This window comes from Anomalospiza imberbis, chromosome Z, assembly GCF_031753505.1.
Source record: "Anomalospiza imberbis isolate Cuckoo-Finch-1a 21T00152 chromosome Z, ASM3175350v1, whole genome shotgun sequence".
Classification (NCBI taxonomy): domain Eukaryota; kingdom Metazoa; phylum Chordata; class Aves; order Passeriformes; family Viduidae; genus Anomalospiza; species Anomalospiza imberbis.
The window spans coordinates 43692126-43716527 of record NC_089721.1 but is presented as its reverse complement, the minus strand read 5'-3'; the positions used below and the strand labels follow the sequence as shown (position 1 = coordinate 43716527).

The 24402-nt window shown below is 42.2% G+C and overlaps 1 protein-coding gene across 8 annotated transcripts in view; it reads right to left on the bottom strand.

Moving 5' to 3' along the window:
* The window catches only part of MCTP1 (multiple C2 and transmembrane domain containing 1), a 220276-nt gene extending 196668 nt beyond the window's left edge, over nucleotides 1–23608 (bottom strand). For 7 of the 8 annotated variants that reach the window (XR_010994586.1, XR_010994585.1, XM_068177020.1 and 4 more), the window contains exon 1: nucleotides 22803–23608. Coding sequence is in view for 6 of the 8 variants with exons in the window: in XM_068177020.1 (XP_068033121.1) it covers nucleotides 22803–23339 (537 nt within the window). In the remaining 2 variants the exon portion in view is untranslated. Of the gene's footprint in view, nucleotides 1–9439; nucleotides 9485–22802 lie in introns of those variants that run through there. The other variant, XM_068177024.1, reaches the window with a different exon arrangement.
* Between the last annotated feature and the right edge of the window lie 794 nt (nucleotides 23609–24402).

The window sequence follows — 24402 nt, the reverse complement described above, 5'->3', positions numbered from 1 at the left end:
TCCTGCAGCTCACACAGCAGCAGGGCTTTGCTTTAAAGAGGCTCATTGATTTCTCTCGCTCTAATTCATTCCTAAAGCCCGTCTGGAAGTAGCCTTAATGTGAGTAGGGGGAAGAGGACTGAGTGAGTAGAACATAGTTTGGAGACTCTCAATGGAACACTAAATCAGGGAGTGCCATTCCTAAATCAGATAGCCTTATGGTGGTGCATAATGTGAGACACAAAGGGCTGCAATAGCAGCAGATCTGATCAGAGCAGACTGGAAATTAGTTTGGTCTAGGCATTTGTTGTATTAGGTATGGAGCCACTGATGATATTGTTGCTTGGTGTGTTCATGTGGTTGTCGTACACCAACCGGTATATATTCCCATATGTGCAGTATGTGTTGGTATTTTTCAGAATGGAAGAGAGATCAGGATGGCTTTGTTGATGTACTGCGGGATATCCATTTATGACATGGTAACACTGGAGGTAATCTGGGATGTGTGTTCAGTGCTGCTCTCCTGCCCTTACCTCAGGTGCTACCTTTGGGAGTCCATAATAATCTTACCAAGTCAGTAAGGGGGAAATAGGGTAGGATTATTTTTTCCCAGCCTTTCACTCCAATTTCCTCTTTCAGGCCTGCTACCACAGCTTTTGAGAATTAAGTCCCTTTGTATGTGAAAGAAATTACGTTCCTGTTCCTAAGTCTGCCAGGTCTCCTCCTTGGTGCTGTCTACATCAGCACCAAGTAATCTACCTCAGAGTCAAGAAAGAGATTTCTAGGAAGATTGATATTCAGAGATCTGGCCTAACGGTGGAGAGTTATGAGTGGCATGGAATGTGGGAGAAAAAAAGAGGCCATGTTTTAAAGCACTATTCTTCTCCAACGGTTTGGAAGTTCACACCTGCATAGCTACAGGCCCCTGTTAAAGTGGCAGAATAATTGTAAGAAAAATGGTGTGGCAGTTCCAGAGTGGGGAGAAGTTCTACAATGTACCTGGACCTTGGCTACTATTTATTGAATACGGCTTGATACTAGACAGCACCCTCACCAGGAAGAGGAGGAAAACAGAGAAAGATGCACTGTGGCCACTCAAACTGCACCTGAACCACAGAAACAACCCATGCCAGTAGCAGTTGCCCCTATACAGAAGAAGAAATCCAAAACAAAATCAGTTGACTTAGTGAGGGATGAAGTAGAGCCTTTACAACAGGAGGCAGGGCTAAAGATAATCACCTAATTCCTAGCCCCAAGTCAGCTGTGAGACATGCAAGATTTCAGTCAGGCAAGCCCTTGGTAATGTGGCTGCTCCAATGCTGGCACAACATGGCCCACTATATGAAACTAAATGGTAAAGAAGCCAAGCAACTGGGATTCCTGTCCCAGAATGTGGGCATTGATAACGGTTTTGGAAGTAGGACAGTACATTACCATCTGGAGTCATGGACAAAAAAGATCTGAAGCCCGCTACAGTCCAACAAAAATGAGATCCTTGCATTTTATTAGAGGGGTTCAAGCTGCCTCTGAAATGTTCGGCACCAAAGTACAGCTCTTCCTGGCACCCCAACTGCCAGTGCTGGGCTGAAGGTTGAAAGGGACAGTCCCTTACACACATCATGCTACTGATGCTGTGCAGAGTAAGTAGACTGCACTGCTCAGATAGCCCAGGGATCCTGGAGCTTGTAATGAACTGGCCCAAAAGTGCAAATTTCAGAGTATCCAACTACCAGACAAGGAGGCGGAAAAGATGACACATGCTGAGGAGGACCTGTCCACCACTTAACCAGCTACCAGAAAATGGAAAGCAACATGCTCTCTTTAATGATGGTTCCTGCCATACTGGCAAATGTAAGGATGAGTTATTTCTGGCTCAATGGGCCCTTGACGCCTCCAATCATCTGGTAAGAGATGCAGCATACAGATGGGGTCACAACTGAGGGGTGGACTTAAACATGGACACTATTTCCCAGGCGATGCATAACTGTGGAACATTCACTGCAATCAAGCCGGCCAAATGGGTAAAGCCTCTGTGGTATGCTGGATGATGGTCAAAATATAAATATGAGCAGGCCTGGCAGATTAATTACATCACACTCCCACAAACACACCAACATAATAGCTACGTGCTGATATTTGTGTAAAGAGCCACTGATGGCTGGAGATGTACCCTGTGCCTCACCGCACTGCCTGGAACACCACCTTAGGCCTTGCAAAGCAAGTCCTGTAGTGACATGGCACACCAGAAAGAACTGATTTGGACTAAGGACTCATTTCAAAAATAACCCCATAGACGCCTGGGCTAGAGAGCATGGTATTGAGCAGGTATATCATACTCCCTGTCATGCACCAGCCCCTAGTAAAACTGAATCTGTGCAAGTTTCCACTGATCCAGCAATTTCAGATCTTGAGACTTCACAAGACTAGGAAATCACACACATTGGCTGCTCTCCAGCATACTAAAGCATATTGACCTGCCACTGTCCACCACATTGCTCGGGCAAAACAGCTCCTCTTGAGGTGCAAAGGACAGCAAGTCTGCTGTGCACCTTGAGAGGCTGATCTCAAAGCTAATCAGCCTAATAAATGTAAGTCAGATGTGCCTTTCTCCATAACAAGAACCAAAGGCACTTGACTGATGTGCCTAAAGATTTATATAAAGTTGCAGAAGCAAGCAAAATACTGTCTCCCTTCCCCTTGCTATCACCACTAGCAATCCTGCAGGGATAAACCTAATGAGAGACTCTATGTGTTCTCCTGGATAATAATCATCCTCCACCTTTATTTAGGTAAATTGTGTACTGATCTCAGGTTTTCTCTGATTAGCATTTTCTTCACCTGCAAATTGCACGACAAGCCATGATTTTATTTTTCAACATCTTCCTAAAAATGCAGACAGAGTGTGCAATTTTCTCATGCCCTTCTCAGACATTTATTCACTGGTGCAATCAGCTCTCTTCACATTCAGGATATTAAGTTTTATAGATTTGGAGGCCACTGTACACAATTTTGCTTCTGTTTTATTAGGTTCTCTTGCAGAACTGCTTGTTAACTATGACGTCTAGATACTTTTTATATTTTCTCCTTTTGAAAATACTTTTCTACTCTTACAGAGATGAGACTTGCATTTCTCATTGTTTGGTTTTGACTGTACTTAAAATTTTGACTGTACTTAAAAACTGCCCTTTGTTTAAATGAGTTTTATTTATAAATATTTTTCAAGTTGCTATCTATGCCTTTCTGCAATGTGACACCTGCCCATTTTATTAATAGCAAATCTATCTCTAGATCATAAAGTATTGGAAAGCATTGGATAGAATGCTCTGAAGAACTGCAGTAGAAATATTTCTGTTCAGTGATGCTAAAAAATTACCAAGTTTTGTGCATGACTATCTTAAAATGAGTTTGAATGATAATTAGCAGCAAAAAAAAAAAATTTAGCTGTAATTGTACAGTATTACACCAGCTCCCAGAAATACTGCCACTTGCACACATAGAGAAGGCCAGGTTTATGCTCTAAATCTCTCATTCATGCCCTGAACACAAACTCACTAACATCCGGAGCAAGGCAACAGAGCTCTCCCGTGCACCTTCTCTACCCTGCCTTCCTGCCTCCTCACTCCTGACACTGTGGGCCTCCTGCTCACATAGGTTCACCAGGTTGGCTCAGGGCAGCTTCAGTGTGCCAGCTGCACACTCAAGCACAGCAGGAGAGCACCACAAGGTATGACACCCTGGGTGCAGGGGGAGGACTACACCTTCCATTCTAAAAGCACACATTTCAGAGGCATTTTCAATAGATGGCCCTAGCGTTCACGATTCCTTTTCTGATATGCTTCAACAATATTACCAGATGTATGCCAATAAGAGCATCAGTTACAGACTTCTGTTCAGTCAGCAGCCATATGCTGTACTTAAACATAGCATATTTATTATATGCAGCCACTAAGCTTTTTTCATTCTTATTTGAATAACTTACATCAGGAGAACTGCGAGTCAGTGTTTTGCCTTTGCCAGCACTATTCTCATATAAATTTTTCTTTAGCAACTGATGTCTTTTAACTGTTTCTGCAGTCACTTGCTCCCGGACAAAAATACCATTGGAGTAAATCACATTATCTTACAAACCTTATATTAGTTGCGTCCTCTAATAAGAATATATTCTTACAGTCACAGCAGAAAATGTTACAGACCAGTAGTATCCAATTATAAATTTGAGCATAACATGTGGAGCACATTCAGACAAATCTATTGCAATTCTTCACAGACTATTTCCCTGTCACAGGTGTTTGGGTTTTTTTCATAATTCATCAGTGACTGTAACAAAGACTTATCAAGGCCTCACCATGACTGTAAAAGGTTATATCTCCCAGTACAGAGAAAATGGTGAGCAAAACTGGATCAGCAACCTACAAGTGGCCAAACAGGAAGTAGTGTCTCCTTTATAGGAAATGAGAATTGGTAGTTATCACAAGCACAGATTTGGATTTCCTATACTCACCTAATAAAATTATTTTTTAAATAGTAATAATAAGAAAATGTCTCCTCCCATAAAAATAACCTGAAAAAATGAAGTTAGAAACACTATATTAAGACTGAAATACTGACTAATGATAGTCTTTCATGGAAAAAGATGAGGTCAAACCAAAATGAACACATACCTCCAGAACATCCTGCAAAAATCTGCAGTCACCAAACCCCAAAACTTTCTGGGATTAACCCCACTTTGCTTTGGCTCCAGCTGTACCATCTTCAAAGAAAAAGGATAAAAGCCCTGATAATCACAGTGTAAATGGAGGATGGCATGTTGGAAAACTGGTATTAGGGAATAGGGCAGCATAGCACTCCCTGGCCCAAAGAAAATAACCAGCCTTGAAAGAAAGAGAGATAATATGAAACTGGAATTCCTTTCATCTAACAACATGAATCTGTGACTGGATGCTACCAGTACAAATCTTGCTCAGAAAATACGTATCCAGGTACAGGACCATTCACATGAGACCACTGGTATTGCAATTAAACACTGAATATATTCCAACCTGGAAAAGAATGCAAAGACTAAACTGACCAAAACCTTCAGAGGGAATCTGCAGCAATGAAACAGGCAGAAAGTGTTTAGATAGCTCACACTCACTATCTAGCAATTCTAGTTATGATGTATTTCCTATACATCATAAAGATCTGTGCTTCACAAATATAAAGTGAAGCACAGATCTTTATGAATCTAATATGCCAGCTGGTGCTTCAAATAGTTGCTTAATAGTGCCTACCAGCAAAACAGTCAATGGAAGAAAGCAATCTGCTTGTTCTGTAAGAATCTATGTAAAAAAAAAAAATGAATAAGCATAAAATAAATTTAAAAGTCCGCAATCAAATTTTCAAGGTTAAGGTCTTTTCATATAGTCTTCCTTCAGGTACTTTTAAATGTATCATGAGATCTTTTTCCTAATTTTCATGAACATTTAATTCATTTATCTCATACTCTAATCAGACTTAAGACTTCAAGAATTCTTTTGCAGGCTGGTTTCTATCTATTTCAGATATTCTAATTCTATTCTTACATCTCTTTCAGGTATTGTTATAGCCATTTCTATTTTTAAACATAAATAAGGAACACAATAGAAAAAGTCAGCAATTACCGCAGCAGTCCTTGAGACCCCAGGACTGTAATTCTGCTTTCAATTTTCACACGGGATCAAACAGCTTCTCATCATAGGAGTAACCAAGCATGGCATCTGGCTAGCTGCCACTGGCTAGAAGGCACACACAGCCTCACAGTCATTTAGGATTTCAGTGGGCAACACTGAAATACTAAATGGAAACTTAGGGAACAACTTCAGTTATCTAAAACATCACTGTTGGCACTGAAAGACACAGATATTTACAATATTCACTACTGATGCTCATTAAGGTACAGGATGACATTTCTGACACTGTACACATTGCCAGTAAAAGCACTATCTTTTACTTTTTTTACACTTGTAAATAACCACTTAAACCATCATAAAAATAATTTAAAAACCAAAACCAAAATAATAAAATACTTCATTTGCTATAAAGGATGGAAACAGTACAATTCCAGTGCCAGCATCATACACTTTGGAAGGATTAACAGCTTGGTTTAGTGACTACTATTAGTATTGTGTTCCTCTTCCATCACTAGGCAACAGTCTGCTGGGTTATGCTGTAGGGTTACATAAAAAGCATGTTGGAAATATTTTCTAGAAATCCACAGCTTTTCTCCTTTGACAAGTAACTAGTATTTAATTTTATTGATATTAATCTCAAGTGACAGGCAATATAAAAGAGTTACTTATAACCACTCTTAAATAATTATTTATAGACTTCTAGTAAGTTTAATGAAAGAGATAATTAGTATGAAGAAGCATAACTTACATAACACATTGGTGTTTCATTCAGAACAACTGCATTATGATACAATACAAGAGAAACAATAAGAGTTTATTCACATGTATCACTGCTCCAACAGATCTCCATCTCCATCAAACATGCTGAAAGGCAAGACAGTAAAGCACTGCCTGAAAAACTTGCCATCACTACAATCACTGGATTTTGCCTATAGAATTTAGATACTAGCTAACTGGTAAAATTAATGGCATCTACCTCAGAGTTTCCTTATTATATTGGAACTGCTGAAAGATTTTTAATTTTTTTCTAGGTATATATGAAGATTAGGTTTAAAACTTAGCTTATTTAATATAGTTTCTCTTTATGAGATCCAGTTTCTGAGACACAGAAAGTCAACTTCTTCTCCCTGTTCCTCGTTTAATTTAAGAAGGCTGCTGCAAGAATCCTCTGCCTTCATCCACGGGACCATCTGCTCAGGGACACACAGAAGAAGCAACCTTCTACTTACATATCCAATTACCAATTACCCACAGCATTTGGAGTGCCACTGTCCACAGAGCCTTTGAATCTAGCCAATGTTGAAGTTGTGTCACTTGTCCCTCATCCAGAAATGCAACAAGTTAATCAGTTTCTCCATTTGCATGATGAGGCACTATTTTACCACTAAATGCAACCCAACTGTATATTTTTAATATATTAATTCATATTTCAGGACAATATGCTGCTTGCATCTCCTCCACTACACCTGAGATGCATTAAAATGTTACTGGTGAACAGAACACTTCATCCCAAACTAAATAAGGATTTACCCGAATGTCAAAGCTAACCCCCTCATAGGACCAGGGCTAAACAAACACAGTACACGTATGAAACACAGACATCTAAATTACACAAGAGCATCAGTATCAGCAAGCGCATTAGTGTAAGACAGAGGAACCTGGTGGTATGTGTCACTGCTCCGCTGGCATTACACAAGGCACACATTCTCACTCCTCACTTCTGTGATAAATCATTTCCCTTCATGACCGCACAAAAGACCTTCAGATTCAGTTTGACAGCGGCACAGAAAATAACCATGAAACTGTCACTGAGAAGAGACACAGAATTCCTAATTCCATGTTACTGAAGTGACACCTCAAGTTTCTTTTATTGTAGCAGTGATGTACACAAATGACACATACCTTATGCATAATCCTGCATGTAAACTTGTCTCATAGGACAAGAGGACAAGAAGTCTTAGGACAAGAGGACACAGTTGTAAGCTGCGCCAGGGAATGTTTAAGTTTGTCGTTAGGAAGTTCTTCACAGAAAGAGTGATGGGGCATTGTAATGGGCTGCCCAGGGAGGTGGTGGAGTCACCATCGCTGGAGGTGTTTAACAAAAGACTGGACATGGCACTTAGTGTCATAGTCTCATTGACAAGGTGGTGTTGGGTCATAGGGTGGACTTGATGACGTCAAAGATCTTTTCCAACCTAGTGATAAGAATCTACACACACACTTGTTTAATTATTTCCAAAAAAATCTTCACGTGGAAGGTCCAAAAATCTCTCAATAGAATAAATCTGAACTAGATTAAGTTAGTTAGTAAATAGGTAAGTAGGTTCCTGGCTTTCAAGTTCAAATAGTACAAGGGTACTCACTCATAGTACATAGTAAAAATAGTGTCAGAACCCAGAATGTCCCTTGGACACTCTTGGATGTCCTGGGCCCAGGTCAAAAGCATTTGAGACCCTGGAATGCAGCCACAGACCCCTGTGGCTTTGAACTTGATCCATGGAACAATTTACCAACCTTACAGGAAGAACAAGAAATCACAAAAGTGTAGATATTATAGTAGAAGTAGTCACAAAGTGAGAGGAAGAATTTTTGAGTGCTGTACACAGGGGGTTTAGGCCTTGTACAGAGGGGTCTGAGTTTTGTACATGGGGGTCAGAAGTTCTAAGATGGAGGGACTTGGGTGTGCCCCGTCCTCTTTCTTTCTTCTTCCTAACCTCCATGTTCTTGGTGATGTTGGCACTCACAGATTGGTTTAGAGTAGAAAGTCACTGTTCAGTATAGGTGATGGGCATTGGGGAAAAACTATAAACATTTAACATCTAATGTATGATATAAAAGAGGGCACCAGCCCCCTGGGCATCGGAGTGTGCCTTTGCCTGACTGCTGAACGGACCGCAGCAGCTCAGGGAGAAATCTTTTAGATAACATACAATAAACTACCTTGAGACCGGACGACTGAAGACTACTGAGTCTTTCTTTGGAGACATGGGCTGGAGGAGACACTTTTCCACCTTTCTGGGCCACCCCAACCAGGGAGTGAGGCCCGACAACAACAACAGACCCTGCAAAATAGTACATAGTAAACAGTATAATAGTACAAGAATATTCACTCATACTGCATGAGGAAAATTATTATTTATTATTATTAAAATTATGCATCTGTTTAAATATGTACTTAATATTAGGCTAAGGCCAAAGCCATACATTAAAACTTCTACAGTAGAAGAGTTGGCTCCTTTAAGGAAAGATGGTTAGTTTTGAGAGTCTTTTCCACCTAATAAAGCAAATTTGTACTGCACTTCATTCTGAATGACGCAACACTGCAAAGTGCAGCATTTATTATCATTTAAACCATAAGCTATACAGTTTTCCAAAAGCAGAATCATGCCTCCTAATTTTGGCCAAAATGGTGTCTGTTTTAGGTATCATGTACGTTGGTGGCTGCAGTTGGCTGAAATTTACTTCAAGCTACCTAAGTAGCTCAGATGTGGAGCTAAATTTAGCCGCAGATGGATAAACTGCCACGAGAACCTGCAGCTGTACTTGTGCTGGTTAATCCAAGCCAAAATCCTTATTGTTGAAACTGCAATACTCAATGGAGAAGGTGATGTTTAATAATTAAATTGCCTTTACTACCAGGACACTGATGAGAAAAGTATAGTATTACCATAGAAACTGAAGAGAAAGACAAGACTTGGTGAAATGATTTCAGGGACTTTCCCAGCAGATTTCCCAGCATGTTCGATTAGTATCCCTCCCTCATTAGAAGCAGATAGTGCAATTACTTCAACTAACCCATTAAAACCACTTACTCTTTTCTGCAAGTCTTTTTTTTCGTACATTTCCTTGAAGTTACAAGAATACTTCTGGAAGCATACATGTATTTGTACATATTCACAACAGAGCTTCTTCCTTCACACACCACTTCTTTTCTCATTCAGGTCTAAAGCCAAAGTAAATACTTTAACTTTTCTTGTTGGCAAAAAAAAAAACCCTAAGATTAGCTTAAGCCTGTGGAATTGAAATTTACAAATATACTCCCAGCATTGTCTGAGTTATGTCTGTCTTGAAAGCAAAGCAGGCACAAGCTCTGCCATTCACACTCTGTGCAGCAATCTGACCTCCTACTTTGGTCTGGCTGCTCAACATCAGCTGTGAACTTCAAATAAGCTCAGAAAGATCTGAGCATATAGCAACAGGAATTCAGGCACATAAAAGCAGTCTGAAAATGTAATAGGAACTTCCAGTATGATAAATATCTGTTTATATCACCCATAAAAATGTCCCAGTCTTCAGGGTCCTAAATGTCTCCTGAAAGTCTAACCACCAAGGGATCATTTGAATTCTTGATTTTGCTGTTTGGCTCTTCTGAAGCTTTCTTTTAAAAATATTAATGTAAGAATTAAGAAAATATTCTTTTTAAAGCTTAGGGGTTTTCCCTTTCTTTTGTTTTTCTATGCATTGACCTTAAAAAACAAACAAAAAAGAAAATACATGAAAAGTGTTTTGAGTTTGCACTTCCAATAAAGGGTCAATGGCAAATAGTAATTAGTTACTAATATGGAAACATTTTTTGCATATCAAAATTCTAAACTTCTTAACAACAAAAACATTATCATGTTTGGAACCCTCTGACTGCATTTATATGTACAAAAATGTGCAAAACGTCTCCCATCTCTTCCAACTTATTTTATGTTTAGACAGTATCAGATTTTAGTCATAGAAGTTGTGAGGAGCCACATTTTGGAAAAAGTTACTTTTTTAATAACAGCTCATTTGAGTTTACAGTACATACTTTTTTCCTGAGTCTATTGTATCCAATTTCTTGGTCTAAATGTGCTTCAATTTATTCATTTTTAATACCACATACTTATTTTTAGGCATTTACTTCCAAGTACAAGAGTCCTCCTTTCTTCTATTTCTTCCAGAAATTTCTTCCAGGATTTAATAATGCATACTACTGAAAGGTATTGCAGAATTTTTGATTTTAAATTTTACCATTTTTCCAGAATTAGATAATAAATTATACTATATTAAATAGTATTAAATTAAAATAGACTCCTTCTCTTTTCCCATCATTTAAAAGGAAGCATTCTCACATGTTTCTATAAATTCCTTCATTTATTTATTCAGCCTAGATTTTGAATAGATTGTGGTAGACAGGAAGTCAATCTCCTATCTTTACGTATGTATCCTACATTGCAAAAAAATCCTGCAGTGCCAGATTGGCTGTCTCATTCATTGGTAAAGTAAATCCTGTGGATTTCTGCTTCTTGCTCAGGTATAGTGCAGGTCATAAACTTATTTCAGCTGTTTTGCTTTTGGAATTTTTGGGTGTTTTTAGCTATCTCCTTCAAATCCTTCAGGACAACCAGCAGGAGGTCTCCTAAAGCTGCACACATAGGCCCCCATCTCAACATCACTGAGTTTCTATCAATACTGCTTTTGCCTTTCCTCCTCCTCTTCCTTTTCATTTTCTCTTAGCAGAAAACTTGGTCTCACTTATTGTCAGGATTTCCTCTGTAGTTTATTGCTTTTCCTTACTAATCTTGTCTACTTAAAACTTTCAAACAAAAAACTCTTTGTGTTGCATTAGCACATCATAAAAAGGTGACTCAATATGAACACAACCCATACTTCGATGCAGAAATTTCTGCATCGAAGCTTAGTAGAGACTGTAAAATTTTAACAGAATCAATTGTAAGTATTCATTTAAAAAATCAAAGTTCTTTATTCTTATTGGCTTTGTCTTGCTAAATGATAACACGAAAATATTATAGAAAGTTCAGTTTGTACTGTAAAAAAACAACAAAATTTATTATCTAAATTTAGGTCAGAAGCAAGATACCAACTGTAAAAACATCTTCCAAGAACCACTCCAGCATCTCCCCCACACATCCTGTCCGTTGTAGTTATGACATATAGTGGTAGGGTCAGCAACAAATATTACACACACAATTCAACATTACAGACTGTTCTCAACCAAGAACCAAATCTCCTTGGGGTACACATCGTCTTTCCATGACCCTCTGCATTACCCACCAAGTGCACCCAGGTCCTTGAGCAAAAAAAAATCCCATGGATAGAAGGCAGAACTAATCAAAACTGTTTTCTCTAACACATTTTTATATGTTCCATGGGGATTCCATACTTTCTACAGTATGTGGAGGTTTTGATTGGGCAAGGGCAGCTCAATTGATAAAGCCTTGGGTGTTAACTAATTAGATTGTCTTTGCTAAATGTAGCTTCAGCCACCCACTGCCTTCAGTGTGGTTTTTAACAGTCCATAGTATCATTCAACTTTCCCATAGGGTGCTGAATGACAGGGAACATGATACTCACTCAATACCAGGTTCTCTGGCAAAGATGACTGTGAAACATCTTTAAAATTAGTTTCATTGTCCAACTGAGTCCTTTGTGGGGTGCCATGTCACCACAGGAGTTGGTCTTCAACACACAAGCTGGTGTTCCAGGCAGTGGGGTGAGGCAGAGGGTACATCTCCAGCCATCCAGTGGTTCTTTACACCACTGTAAGCAGGTAACAACTGCCTTGGCAGGTTTGTGTGGTGTACTATGTAATTAATCTGCCAAGCCTCCTCATATTTATCTTTCAACAATCATCCCCCCATTCCGCAGCAACTTTACCTGCTTGGCCTGCTTGATTGCAGTGAATGTTTCACAGTTGTGAATAACCTGGAACATACTGTCGTTGTGCAGTCCACCCCTTGATCACGAGCCTATCTCTATTTTGCTGCTCTTCCCTGATAAGCTGAGGCCCATCATGCAAGAAATAATTCACCCTTATGTTGCCAGTCCAGATCCATCTGAGACAGTTTAAACTTGGCAGCCCAATCCACCTGTCCATTCTTCAAATGCTCTTCAGCAGCTCAATTCCTGGGTATGTGTGCTTCTACTGAATGTACTTTTACAGCCAACTCCTTTACCTAGCAAATGATGACACAACACAATTCATCAGCCCAGATGGGTTTACCTCTGTCATGCCAGTTGGTCTTTTTCCATTGGTCCAGCCACCCCCACAGTGCATTTACTGTCATCCACAAGTCAATGTAGAGGTGGAGCACTGTCCATTCAGTGATATCTAGAGCCAGCTGGATGGCTTTCAGCTCTGTGACCTGACTTGATGCACCTTGTCCCTCCATAGCTTCTGTGATTTGCCATGTAGGACTCCATAACATAGCTTTCTATTTTCAATATACTCCTGTAACAGAGCAGGAACCATCACAAAATAGAGTATATATTATTTTCATTTTCTGGTAGTTGATTACGTGGTGCAGCATCCTCAGCACGTCACCTTTTCCTTCCCCTCTCCTGAAAATAATCCAAAATTTTCACCTTTGGGCCAGTTAATGATACTTTCCAAGATCCCTGAGCAATGGCTGTTTCCTGTTTGATCTCACTGAGTGGTCAGAGCAATTAATGTACTCCATGTAGTATCAGTGGCATGGGAATTCCCCTTTGAACATCCAGCCCAGCAGTGGCAGCCAGAGTGCCAGGAGGAGCTGTGCTTTCATGCCTAACACTTCTGAAACAGTCCAAACCCCTTCAATAAACTGCAAGGATTTCATTTTTAGTTAGGGTTAGCACGTTGGATCCTTTGTATCTCTGACTCCAGAAATCCAAGGGTGTCTGTGGGTAATTTTTCCCAGAGACCCAGGAAGGACCACTCTCCCTGGCTGCACTGTAGAGCATGTTTTTACATCTTGTTCTATCCTAACTGGCCTGTGGGCTACTGCGTTATCCTTCCCTGTTCCACTCCCCAAATTTGGTACAATTATTAATGAATTCCCAGAGATACCACTCCAGGCCCAGGCAAAAGAGCAGCACACATCCCAAATGACCCTCACTGCCCTTGATGTTATAATGTCATACAGTATATCACACAGTACAGCAACAAAGCCATTCTGATCCCTCTCCCCATTTTGGAAAAGAGCACCGTGAGGCACACATACAGGAACGTAAGAGTTAGGTACCACACCCACAAGCACAGACCAAGCAACATTGTAACCAGGGGGCTCTGTACCTAACACAACAAATGCTTAGATCAAAATTGTTTCCAACCTGCTCTGAACAGATAGATCTGTTGTTAGCTCACCCCTTCATTTAAACATTAGCTTAAACCCAGCTGGAAATTAAGCCTTATGCAGACAGTAAGAGAGGGACAAAAGGCAGAGGTAGCTTGAGATAACCATTTACTGGCCAACAGCAATGTGATAAAAACCCAAACATTAATGGCAACAATACTAGTAGCACCACTATATGAAGAGGGTGATTTACATGCAAAATGCTCACTGAGTTCAACCCCATGTGACACAGTTAGAGCTGGAGCTGCTCCACCACTGCATTCAACATTGCTCCCGAGAAAAAAGGAACAAACTGGCAGCAATCCTCCACATGATGCCTTATTCATGCACCCAAAGCCACATTCCCCTTCTTGGCAGAAATGTAAATCCCTTACTCCTGCCCCCCTACAATGACAGGAATGGTATAGCACAACAACGCCGGGGTGCCTGCAAGGCTCCAAGCTGCAAACCCTCATGGGAATTGTCAGAAAATTAACTCTGTTTTTGGCAGAAATTAGGACAACTTGATACATTCTAATTGAATTAATTCAGTACATTACAAGATGTATTATCCTAATAAAAATCCCTTTGTGTCAAATTATCCATGTAACCATACTTATAACCATCACTTTATAAGCCACTAAAATGATCCTTCAGGTCGTTCCTTTGATTGTTTGATTTTATTGGTTCAAATGACTACACACAAAAGCAAATCAGTAACATCCAAGCAGAGCACAAAAAAACAAGGCTGCTCACCATCCTTATTAATTACTTGATAAGACATAGTCTTTCTCCTCAGCAAAAGAGTCACTCAAATGAAACATGAGGTTCCTTTACTGACAAAAATTCCAGTATTGCAATATTTCGATCCCCAGATCTCACATCTCACGCTGAGTCTGAACCTTTCAAAACTAGACGTGTTGACAGTGATGGTATATCATTGTTCCTAAGCCTTTGAAATATGAAACCTCTGGCTTTCTGGCAAGGTATGAATCACTGTCATGGTTACAGGAAAAAGAGTGCCTAAATGGGTGTAGCCAAACCATGTATTCCACACCCACCTACATTATTCTTGATTAATTGTTAACGGTGGATCATTTCCAACAGCTGCTCAGTGCACACCCAACATGCCAGGCTTCAAGCTGGGTGTTAAGCCCTGAGTGGCAAGACAGCATTTCTTGGTCTTCACATAGTGACGTAGTGACTCAGAAGTTATAACAACACCCAGCCTAAGGGGGTCATCTCTGTCAATGGGCCATAATGGCTCAACAGTCCTAATAGGCAGCTCTACCAACCTAGGTCATTAAGGACTCCCCAAAACATCCCATGACTTATGGGATTATAACAATCCATTGCGGAATTCCCCGCCCTGGGGAAGGTCCTGAACATTCTTGCCTGAATATATAACCTGGGGTTTTGGGACTGGGAGAACAACCACCACCAATGGGCATCCAGAGGAGGAACCCAAATTTCCACACGACAACTGCTTTCCATAAGACCACAGCCATCATTTCAGCAGCCCTGCAGCTACTGCTTAAATGGCCTGCAACCACCAATCCGACAAACAGGGGCCAGGTTGTACTCTGACTTTGTCAGTTTAAGCCAGTGTTTCTGTACTTTCTGCCTTTATTGTAATTTTCCTATTAAATTGTAACTCCAACTTGAAATCTCTCACAAGGTATTTGCATGGAGTTAATATCTCCCGCTAGTTTACCTTCAAGCCAGCACAGTCACCTACCCCATAGGACAATATTTACAAATACATTCTGGTATATGTATATTCTACATATACAAGGTAATTCTGGTACACCTGCTATGGTTTGCCCTCAGTTCACACTTACAGAAATACACTGAATGGAACATACACTGAGAAAAACACAAACTTCACATTCAAAAACCTCCATAATGGACTAAAGGTGATCTAATTTGTCATTTCCATAAATTAAGTCTACCATAGATAAAAACTGGGGAAATTCTGCCTTCTCTTACAAGGAAGAGATTTCCTTTTCAAACTTAAAAGCTACAGGGATTACATTATAGCTACCCTCTTAAAATTACCTAGAAGATAACACTTGTATTATCCAAGATCTAGGATAGATAGTAAGATTAGAGAGGAAAAGGCAAATATAGTCTTCAGATCAATGGTGAATTCTCAGTCATCTTGCCAAAGACCAGAAATTTATCCAAGAAAAAAAAAAAAAAAAAAAAAAAAAAACCACCCTTGGGTCTTATTCATTTATAAGCAAATAACACAAGACAAACCAGTTAAGCTAGAACTTCCTACAAAACTGGGCGCTAAATGACATAGTGGCAGTTTTGAAACTGTTTTAGTCATATTTTTTATAAAACACTACAAAGTAATTCTCGCTGCAACAATGTAGTAACTGATCATAAGTCTTACTGGAATGACTAAGTAAGAGTTGAAAGTCACTTGAAATCCAGATAAAACCCCTGAAACTTAAGCACTTCACAGCAGAGTCACTTGTTACAAAATAAGTATTTATTTGATCTTTCTGAGCAAGGACTGTGGCAATTCTTATCATCCAAACATCTTTTATTCTTGAAATGAACAGGGCTAATGCCTTTATTAATGTTCAGCTGTTTTTTGAAATGATCAGCTGGGCAGGGGGCCCAACACGGAGCTCGCCCCCGCTGTTGTAGCTTTCCCAGGTAGCCGTCTCTCGCTGAAGTCCAGAGCAGCAGCTGTCCCTTCTTCTTTCCTTGTGGCACACCGGTAGTCGAAGGGTGAGGAGGCGTGCAGAGTCTGTTGCTGACGTCCAGAACAACAGCAGTCCCCTCTTCTTCCCTTGTGGCAGCCCCCAGAATTTTTGTCTTACAAGAAACAAACAGCAACAGCTTTTTACTCTTGGTTGCTATTTCTGTGTAATTTAACCAGCTCCATGGTCTTCTCATCCAGCCTTAACATTTTTTCATCTACTCATTCCCTGTGTGTCAGTGGCCACATCACTAAAAGCAAGTGTTCTCCTGTTTTCTAAAACACTGCCCTCTCAATTTTCAGAATTACGCTGCTCTCAAATCATTCTCCAAACACCTGTGCAAATTAACTGTCTCCAACTCTGTTTTGTACCAGCATTGTGTCAGGAAAAGGTAATTAATCCCTGACAGTCAGCAGTTTTCATATTTTCTCACCACCTTCATCTTTCTCTGTGAAATTAAAGTAGTAATTAAGATCCTCCTGGGTTGTTGTGGTTTGGGTTTATTTAGTCAGTAGTTTTATTAACGTTAGTTAGGCTTGTTCCTTGTACTCTCCCATTTTTCCCTCACAATGGTTTGCTCCAGGTTGTTTACCCCGAGAGTTCCCGCCACTTGGATCCCCAGGTACCTGTCACTCTTCTCACGTCTCCCTGTTTTCTCCTTATTTGGTCCCATCAGTCAGGGTTTGTTCACTCCCCGTGGGTTGTCAGTCCTGTCTCTCGTGTGTCCCCATTGGGCGATACAGGTTCACACCCCTGTCCGCACATTGCCTATTTAATCTGCTGCCAGCCTTTGTTTCTCTGGCATTTGTCACTGCACCCATCCCGAGAGCGCTTTGTTCGTGCCCGAAAGCACTCTGTTCCTGCCCCGCCTGGGGGAATAAAGACTCTTTGGGCTCACATACAAGTGTCCTTCTCCCGTCTCTTCATCTCCTCTCAGCGTGTGAAGCTACCACAGCTGCGTAACCCACGCCGCAGCACTCGGCACTGCCAGGGTGGCAGGCGCCGTTCCCCTGGAGTGCCCACACACGTGAGGCCACCCGGCCTCACACGGGCAGTGCTGCCCGGTGCATCTCCACTGCTGGAGGTCGTGGCAGGTAGCCACCGCACTGGGTGACATTATCTGTGTAGCTTTTCATTGACATTTCAGCCTTTTGTCTTTTCTTGTTCTTTTTCCTTCTTTGGTTGGATCAATTACATACACCAATTATAATAAACAAACTAAATTTTTCCTTTTTGTAACTTCTCTGACTCACACAGCTCTGAACCAATTATAGATTCATTCTGGTATAAGCAGAGAAATGTGTGGTATGCCAGTCTGGTCTTCATTGGCTCTGCATCCCACGCCACACTGAATTCAAATTCCCCTCTCTTCTCTTCAGGCTTCTTCCCAGTTCAACCTGTACTCATTTCTACCAACTATGATCTCCTTTCTCTTTCCCAGCATCCCAGTACAAGACAATGCTCTTTGCCCTGAAAATGCAACATCTCCTAATATAACACAGCTCACTAAACTCCTCTTCTTTCTGCAGGTCTTTCTCATTCTGCAGTTCACCCTCTAACATCAACTTTATTGACTAATCTTTATTTGCAAGAATGGGAAAGACCCTTTATCTGGATGCATCTCCAGTTTGTCACTTCATCTTATCTCACATCAGTCTGTATTATATATTCTAGACCACTGTTTTCCAATCCCTGCTTATTAATGAAACAAATAGCTCCATGTGTGACAAAATTAATGAAACTTGCTTTTTTATGGCTAAGAAATTTGAGGTTGAGCAGCAGGCCTAGCCAGCCCCCATCTTCCCTCTGCAAAAACCCCAGTGCTCTTCGACATCTCCAAGTTATTCACATAGCCACTCACAGAACTGAAAACATTGATGGAAGAGGTTAAGAACCTGTCCACTCTTTCAGTGTAATGGATCAACCTGGACACATTTTAAGAAGTCATGAAATTACAATATTTGTTGTTATCTTGCAAGAAAACACACTGGAGAGAAGTGCCCACGAGAGCTCTCACTGTGGCAGTCAGACTGCAGCCTGGACATCCCTTCAACCAAGAACCCTCTCCCTAAGCCCTCTTCATGTTCACTGTCGATTCAATATGACATACCACCAGATCTATGTTCTTTGAGTAAGACAGTGAAACACTTGTAGGGTCTCTATTCCTGCAAATCTTAAGAACAGGGATATTTTCACCCTCCCGGTTTTTACTAAATTACTGTGACAAAATACAAGTGACATAAAACTTTTCATGCAAAGCTATGTCTCACATTAAAGAAAAAGGTCATGCTGGCACAGGCACTGTCGGATAAATTCATGCTCCAGCTGGCACGGAAAGGAAAATTAAAAGGGACAAGTAGAAAAACCCTTGTCTCACTGCCTTGGACCATGGCAGCACACTCAGACACTGGAAGCATTGTGAAGCATTGCTCCTGGGGTATTGCTGTCATCTCCTGTCCAGGGGACACCCCAGGAGTCATCCATCACCATCATCTAAGCCCTTCAAGGATGCAGCACACATATGGCTCTCAGCTATGTGACATTGACTGGCTGCCATGTGGAAAGTTATGAGAAGTTTGGCCAAGAAAACCTGTCTCATCATCTTTGGAAACTGGAAGAAGGATATATAATTGCACATGTGTTATTTCTTTGTCCTAAAAACACACATTTACATTTCCGTTACTGTTTAAAAGAAACCTCAGTTTCCTGCCAATAAATACTTAAACTGCCCTTTTCAAAAACATTCACAGACAGCTCCAAGAAGTACTCAGTCTTCAGCAAAGAACTAGGTTAGTATTTAGCACTCAAATATAATAGGTATTGTTTCATAAGACTACAATTCCTATTTGTGCCGTTCTACTCAAACCGAGATACTAAATCCTATTCAATGTAACAGAAGCTTTATTGAATACTGAAGAAACTAGGTCCCTCCTAGACTGTCCATGCCCAATGCAATAGTGCTATACCACATTTTAATGAGTTCAAATTAAATTGCTCAATTATGCTAAATATGTGTACATTTAATGATAAAATCTTATACTGTAAGTCTTCCCACCCACTAACTCATGCTCCTTCTCACTGATGAAAACTGTATTATTTCAGCCTAAAAGCACAAAAAATTTGATTTATTGTGGGATTTTTATTTCTCTCCATCATCTCCCTTAACATATATAACAGATATTTTTGTGTGCAGATTTGCTAAAAAATTCAACAGTCTTGATCCAAATGAGGCAGTAGCATCTGCTTGCTCTCTATTTCGATAAAACTTTACATATATTTTAAAAGAAGTTGCAATTTTATGTTTTTTTTACTTTTAGGTAATTTAATCTCATTTTAATGATTCTGATATATTTTTTTAATCTTTAGGCATGTAAGGCTGCAATGAAAGACAATGAAAATCCAGACACTGCTGTAAGTCTGTGCTGCTGTGTCCTGGTTACAGATAAAATGGAATGGAGCTTTTAATGCTGTTTATTCCATACTACACACATCATCACTGTGGTCCCAGCAGGAAAAGACAAGGAGCAGGAGAGGAAGTGCACCATCTTGCCTGGCTCTCTCCAGAGAGAAGGTATTGGGATAAGGCAGGTGGACCCAGCCCCACTTCACCACTGTCAGTCCCTTTCCCGTTCCTCCAAGCAGTGGCTTTAATCTCTGGTGCTGAAGGACAGCAATGTCAAGTCCAGGACAACAGGTCCAGGTAATATTTGAAATGAGAGAGAGAAGAAGCAGCACAGAGCCAAGCTCAGCTGAGCCATTCAGAGCTGAAGCCCCATCAGAGCTGAGTGAGCGGTGGCAGGGCCAGAGAAGGCTGTGCAGAACAGAACTATTGGAGCAGTCCGAGGTGGCAACATGGCGCAAGATTCAGAGCAGTTTGCCTGCCCTACTTAGACTGGGCTGGGAGGACGCAAACATTAAGCCACTGGAGCTCTCATGGCCATATTGCCTTTGTCTGAGTATACACCAGGCACTGTCTTTGGGAAGCACTTTTTCTTTGTTGCCAGTAATAAATGCTGTTTCGTGGGTGGGACACCCTCTTTTTATATACTTTTCTCACTACTGATATTCCTGTGGTTATTGTGATTTTAGTAAATTTTTATTTTAACTCATAATCTCTTATTGTCTCTCCACTGTCAAAAGGCGCGGGGGGGAAGGGAACAGATTGCTTGGAGGTAGGTTCCCTGCAGTTAAAACCAACACATGCTGAAAGTAAAACCTGGATTTGAAAAACGCAAGTTATTCCAAACTCATGCTACCAGACATGTAATCCCAAATCCTCTGAAGGGTGTAAAGGCCATGACTGAGGGACTTTACTGCCCTGGGATAGCCTGTAAGCCTGCAAGACTTGACTCCTGAGGTACACTGAAATGGAAACTCCAGCTGCTCACAGTGGAAGGTCCTTGCTCTGTTAACAGATCACTGAAGAATACCAGGCATACTTGAAAACAATCAACAATGCTTTACAATTGGAGTCTTACTTCTCCAAATATCCTATAACTCAATGGAGCTGGTGAATTAAAATAGATTTAATAACCCAAGTAAGATTATACTTTGGAGTTGAGAAAAGAAGTGAATGTGCTTATTATGAAATAGCAGAAAAACTACTCTGTTTCAGATCATCCCTCTGAAACAAACACAATCAACAGGTCTGCAACACACAAGCAAACTTTTTTATTATCAAAACCAGCATATCTGGTACCCAAGCACAGCCCAAATTAATACTAGAAAACACCTGGAGGAATTGGTCATAATCCTGCTAATTGAAAACAAGCGTTAGAAAGCCTAAATTGATTTTATTTAGAAGTATTCTTTCCAAATGCTATGACTGTACCTTGTTATAAACAAGAGAAATGCTCTCACAACTAAAAAGCATTTGACATGTTTTGTAAACAAACATTTACAATTCTTTACTAAACACAACAGTAGAACAAGAAGAAAGAACTTCAGCAGAACTGAACAAAGTCACACATTTTCATATTGCTAGATACAGCAAACTTTAAAGCAGAATAATGTCCTATTGTCTCAAATAATAGTACTTAAAATGTGCAATACATTCTTGTGAGCCAGCGGTTTGGGGAGGAAGGGATTCACTACTGCAGGGAAATGTCCACTTTATAGACACCTGTCACAATAATCCCACCTTAATAAGCAATGATCTAAACCCTTTACAAACATTATACAAGAGATAACCACAATAGTTTTCAGTCAGGCCAGTGATTATAACCAAAGCAGCCCCATGACAAAAAGTTAAGTCTAGGTCGCATACTTTGAAGACGAACTCCTTTGAATTCTGCAGATGGACATTGAAGTACCACTGACCTCAAGGTACATTTGCAAATCGCTGCAGAAGTACTGTCATTCTTCATCAGCATAGGTACTGCTCTGGCAGCAGTCAAATGCATTTATACAGCCTATTTTTGACATCACACAGAACATGTCTTTTACTTCAGCTACTCATTTCTCCCTGATTATGACCTAAGACAATTTATAATAATATGCATTAGTCAGTTATTTCTGAGAAAGGTGGATCACTGCTTAGAATTACACAAGATCCAAAAATACTCATATGTTTTGCACTCTCTCACAGTAAATTTATTCCAAGATTCAGCAGTCCCTATCAACAGTATCTTCACCACGCAATTTTAAAACTGATAGTTTAACTGGAAGAGTTATGGCTTTGTTTACTGCCTTCTCCCAACAACCAGAACGAGTCTCGTAGACTGAATTGACAGCTGCCTGAGACAGTAACTAGCCAAATAATACAATCTATTAAATATGTACTAGTGGTTGTCGTTTTTGTGTCTTGCAGAAATCAAAAGACGTAATTCAAATTTCGATAACCAAACAAGGAAAAAAGCCGAGGTCATCGGAGGAAAAGTCGTGCTGCACATGTTAAGAGCAGAGACTGCCCTCACAGACCTGCGACGCGTGAGAATGAGGGAAGGCTAACTCCAGCCTCCGAGACACCTTTCCTCTGCATGGCTTATGCAATGAAGGTCTGAGGGAGGTCGCTCCTGCAGCGGAGCAGGAGCTGGCAGCGGCGCTCCCACGGCTCGGGTCCGCGACACCCACTGCCTGTCACGGCGTGCTGGGGGAATGCAGGGCTCCGAGGCGGGATGCGGGCGGGAGCCGAGCCGTTTTCCCCTTAGGCGAAGAGCACTCCTCAACAGCGAGCGAGCGAGCGGGAGGACGGCTGAGACTCAGCCGTGGCCGTCTTTCGCCTCACTTCAGCTCCCTTCCCCAGCGGTCGCCCTCCCACCTCTCCTTACCTCAGCTCCCTTCCCACCTCCTCTCCCCTCCCCAGGGATTACCACCCCTTCCGCCCAACCTCCCCACGCGGCCCTGTACGCAGAGAGGCGACGCGGGGCGGCACTCACTGCGCTGCTGTCGCTGTCCTCCGTCCGCTGGTCCTGGATCCTGCCGGCAGCGGGCGAGCCCTGCAGCAGCTGTTCCAGGCAGGCGGTACTGGGCAGCGAGGAGCTCTTCTGGTGGGACAGGTGCGCCCCGGGCCGGCGCCCCTCCCTGCCACCCGCCGGCCCCTCACAGCCGGCGGCGGGCTCCGGGCGGCGGCCGGGCGGCGGCCCCTTGCCTTGGGGGAGCAGGTGCTCCCGCAGGCGGCGCAGAGCGGAACCGGACTCGCCGGCCGGCTCCAGCGGCTTGGCGGCCGAGCAGCATAGGTTGGGCTGGGAGGACGAAAAGACGCGGTCTAGCACTTGCCGCCGCCGCTTGAAGCCGCTCCACTTGCCACCGAGGGGCTCCGCAGTGCGGCGCTCGGCTGCTGCCCGCCCGCCGCCGCTCCGGCCCTTGCCCCCCAGCTGCAGGTTCTTCCACAGCCGGGCCTGGAAGGAAACCGCCGGCTCTGGTTCGCTGGGCTTCTCCCCCGTGATCACTCGGGGCTCCTTGCCCGGCTCCATCCTTCTCCTCCTGCGACGGGGGCGGCGGTGGCGGCAGCAGCAGCAGAGCCCACCGGAGCGTGCCGCCCTCTCTCCGGTGCGGGGCGGACCGAAACGGAGCGGCGCCCGCTGCCGGAACGAGCGCAGGGCTCCACCGCACCGCCCCCCGCTCAGCGTGGCGCACCCGAGGGAGGATGGTGTTGCAGCAGTGATGTTGAAGATAAAGGAAAGACCAAGCTGCCACCCTGGCCCATCTTGGCAGAAAGTTTGCCACCCTACGCCCACCACGACCCAGGCGCGAAGCCTGGCAAAGAAAGTTATCGGCGAGGTGCAGGGGGAGGAACGGCTCGCATACAGATAGTGCGGCAATACACATGAGGATTTGGCAGGAGGGGCTTGCCCTTCCCTCCTCCCCACCTGTTTCCTGCAGTGGAGACGGCCTCCCCGTACGGGATGATGGGAGGCCGCGGGTGGCGGAGTGTGAGCGCCCGGGTGCTGCGCTTCCAATGGAGCCGGGAAACACCCAGATCCTGGATGAAGGTGGGAATGTGAGGCGGCTCTCTGTCCAGCCGGCATCATCCTCGACCCGCAGTACCTTTGTGGAGGGAAGGTTCAGTGGTATTTTCTCATATACATACAGAACGCGCTGCGGGAAATACGGGCCACGTCACCGGCTGTGTCCTTCGGCAGCGGTGGGTACTGAGTGCAGAGCCCGCCCCGGCAGGACTCGCCAGGTATCGGGGAAAAAAACCTCAGCTGGTTTGCCGTTGTCGTCTTTTTTAAATTAAATAAAAAGTTTTCTTATCACAGCATGTTGTACTAGTAGCCCCATCACTGCATTTTTGGATGTTTCTTTTTTAATTAAAATCATACCAGCAGTGTGATTTTGGAACAAATCTTTTACGTTCCGTGAAACAAACAAGCAAAAGAAATCTTTTTGTGTAGAGTGAGCCATACTTTTGTGCAGTGTACCTTCGGGTTTCATTTAAAAAGACACTTCTCACAATAGAAGATTTGGCCTCTTATATTCAACTTCCCTAATAAAGTTTGCAACCAGTCATTTGACAGTACAACTTCTGCTGAA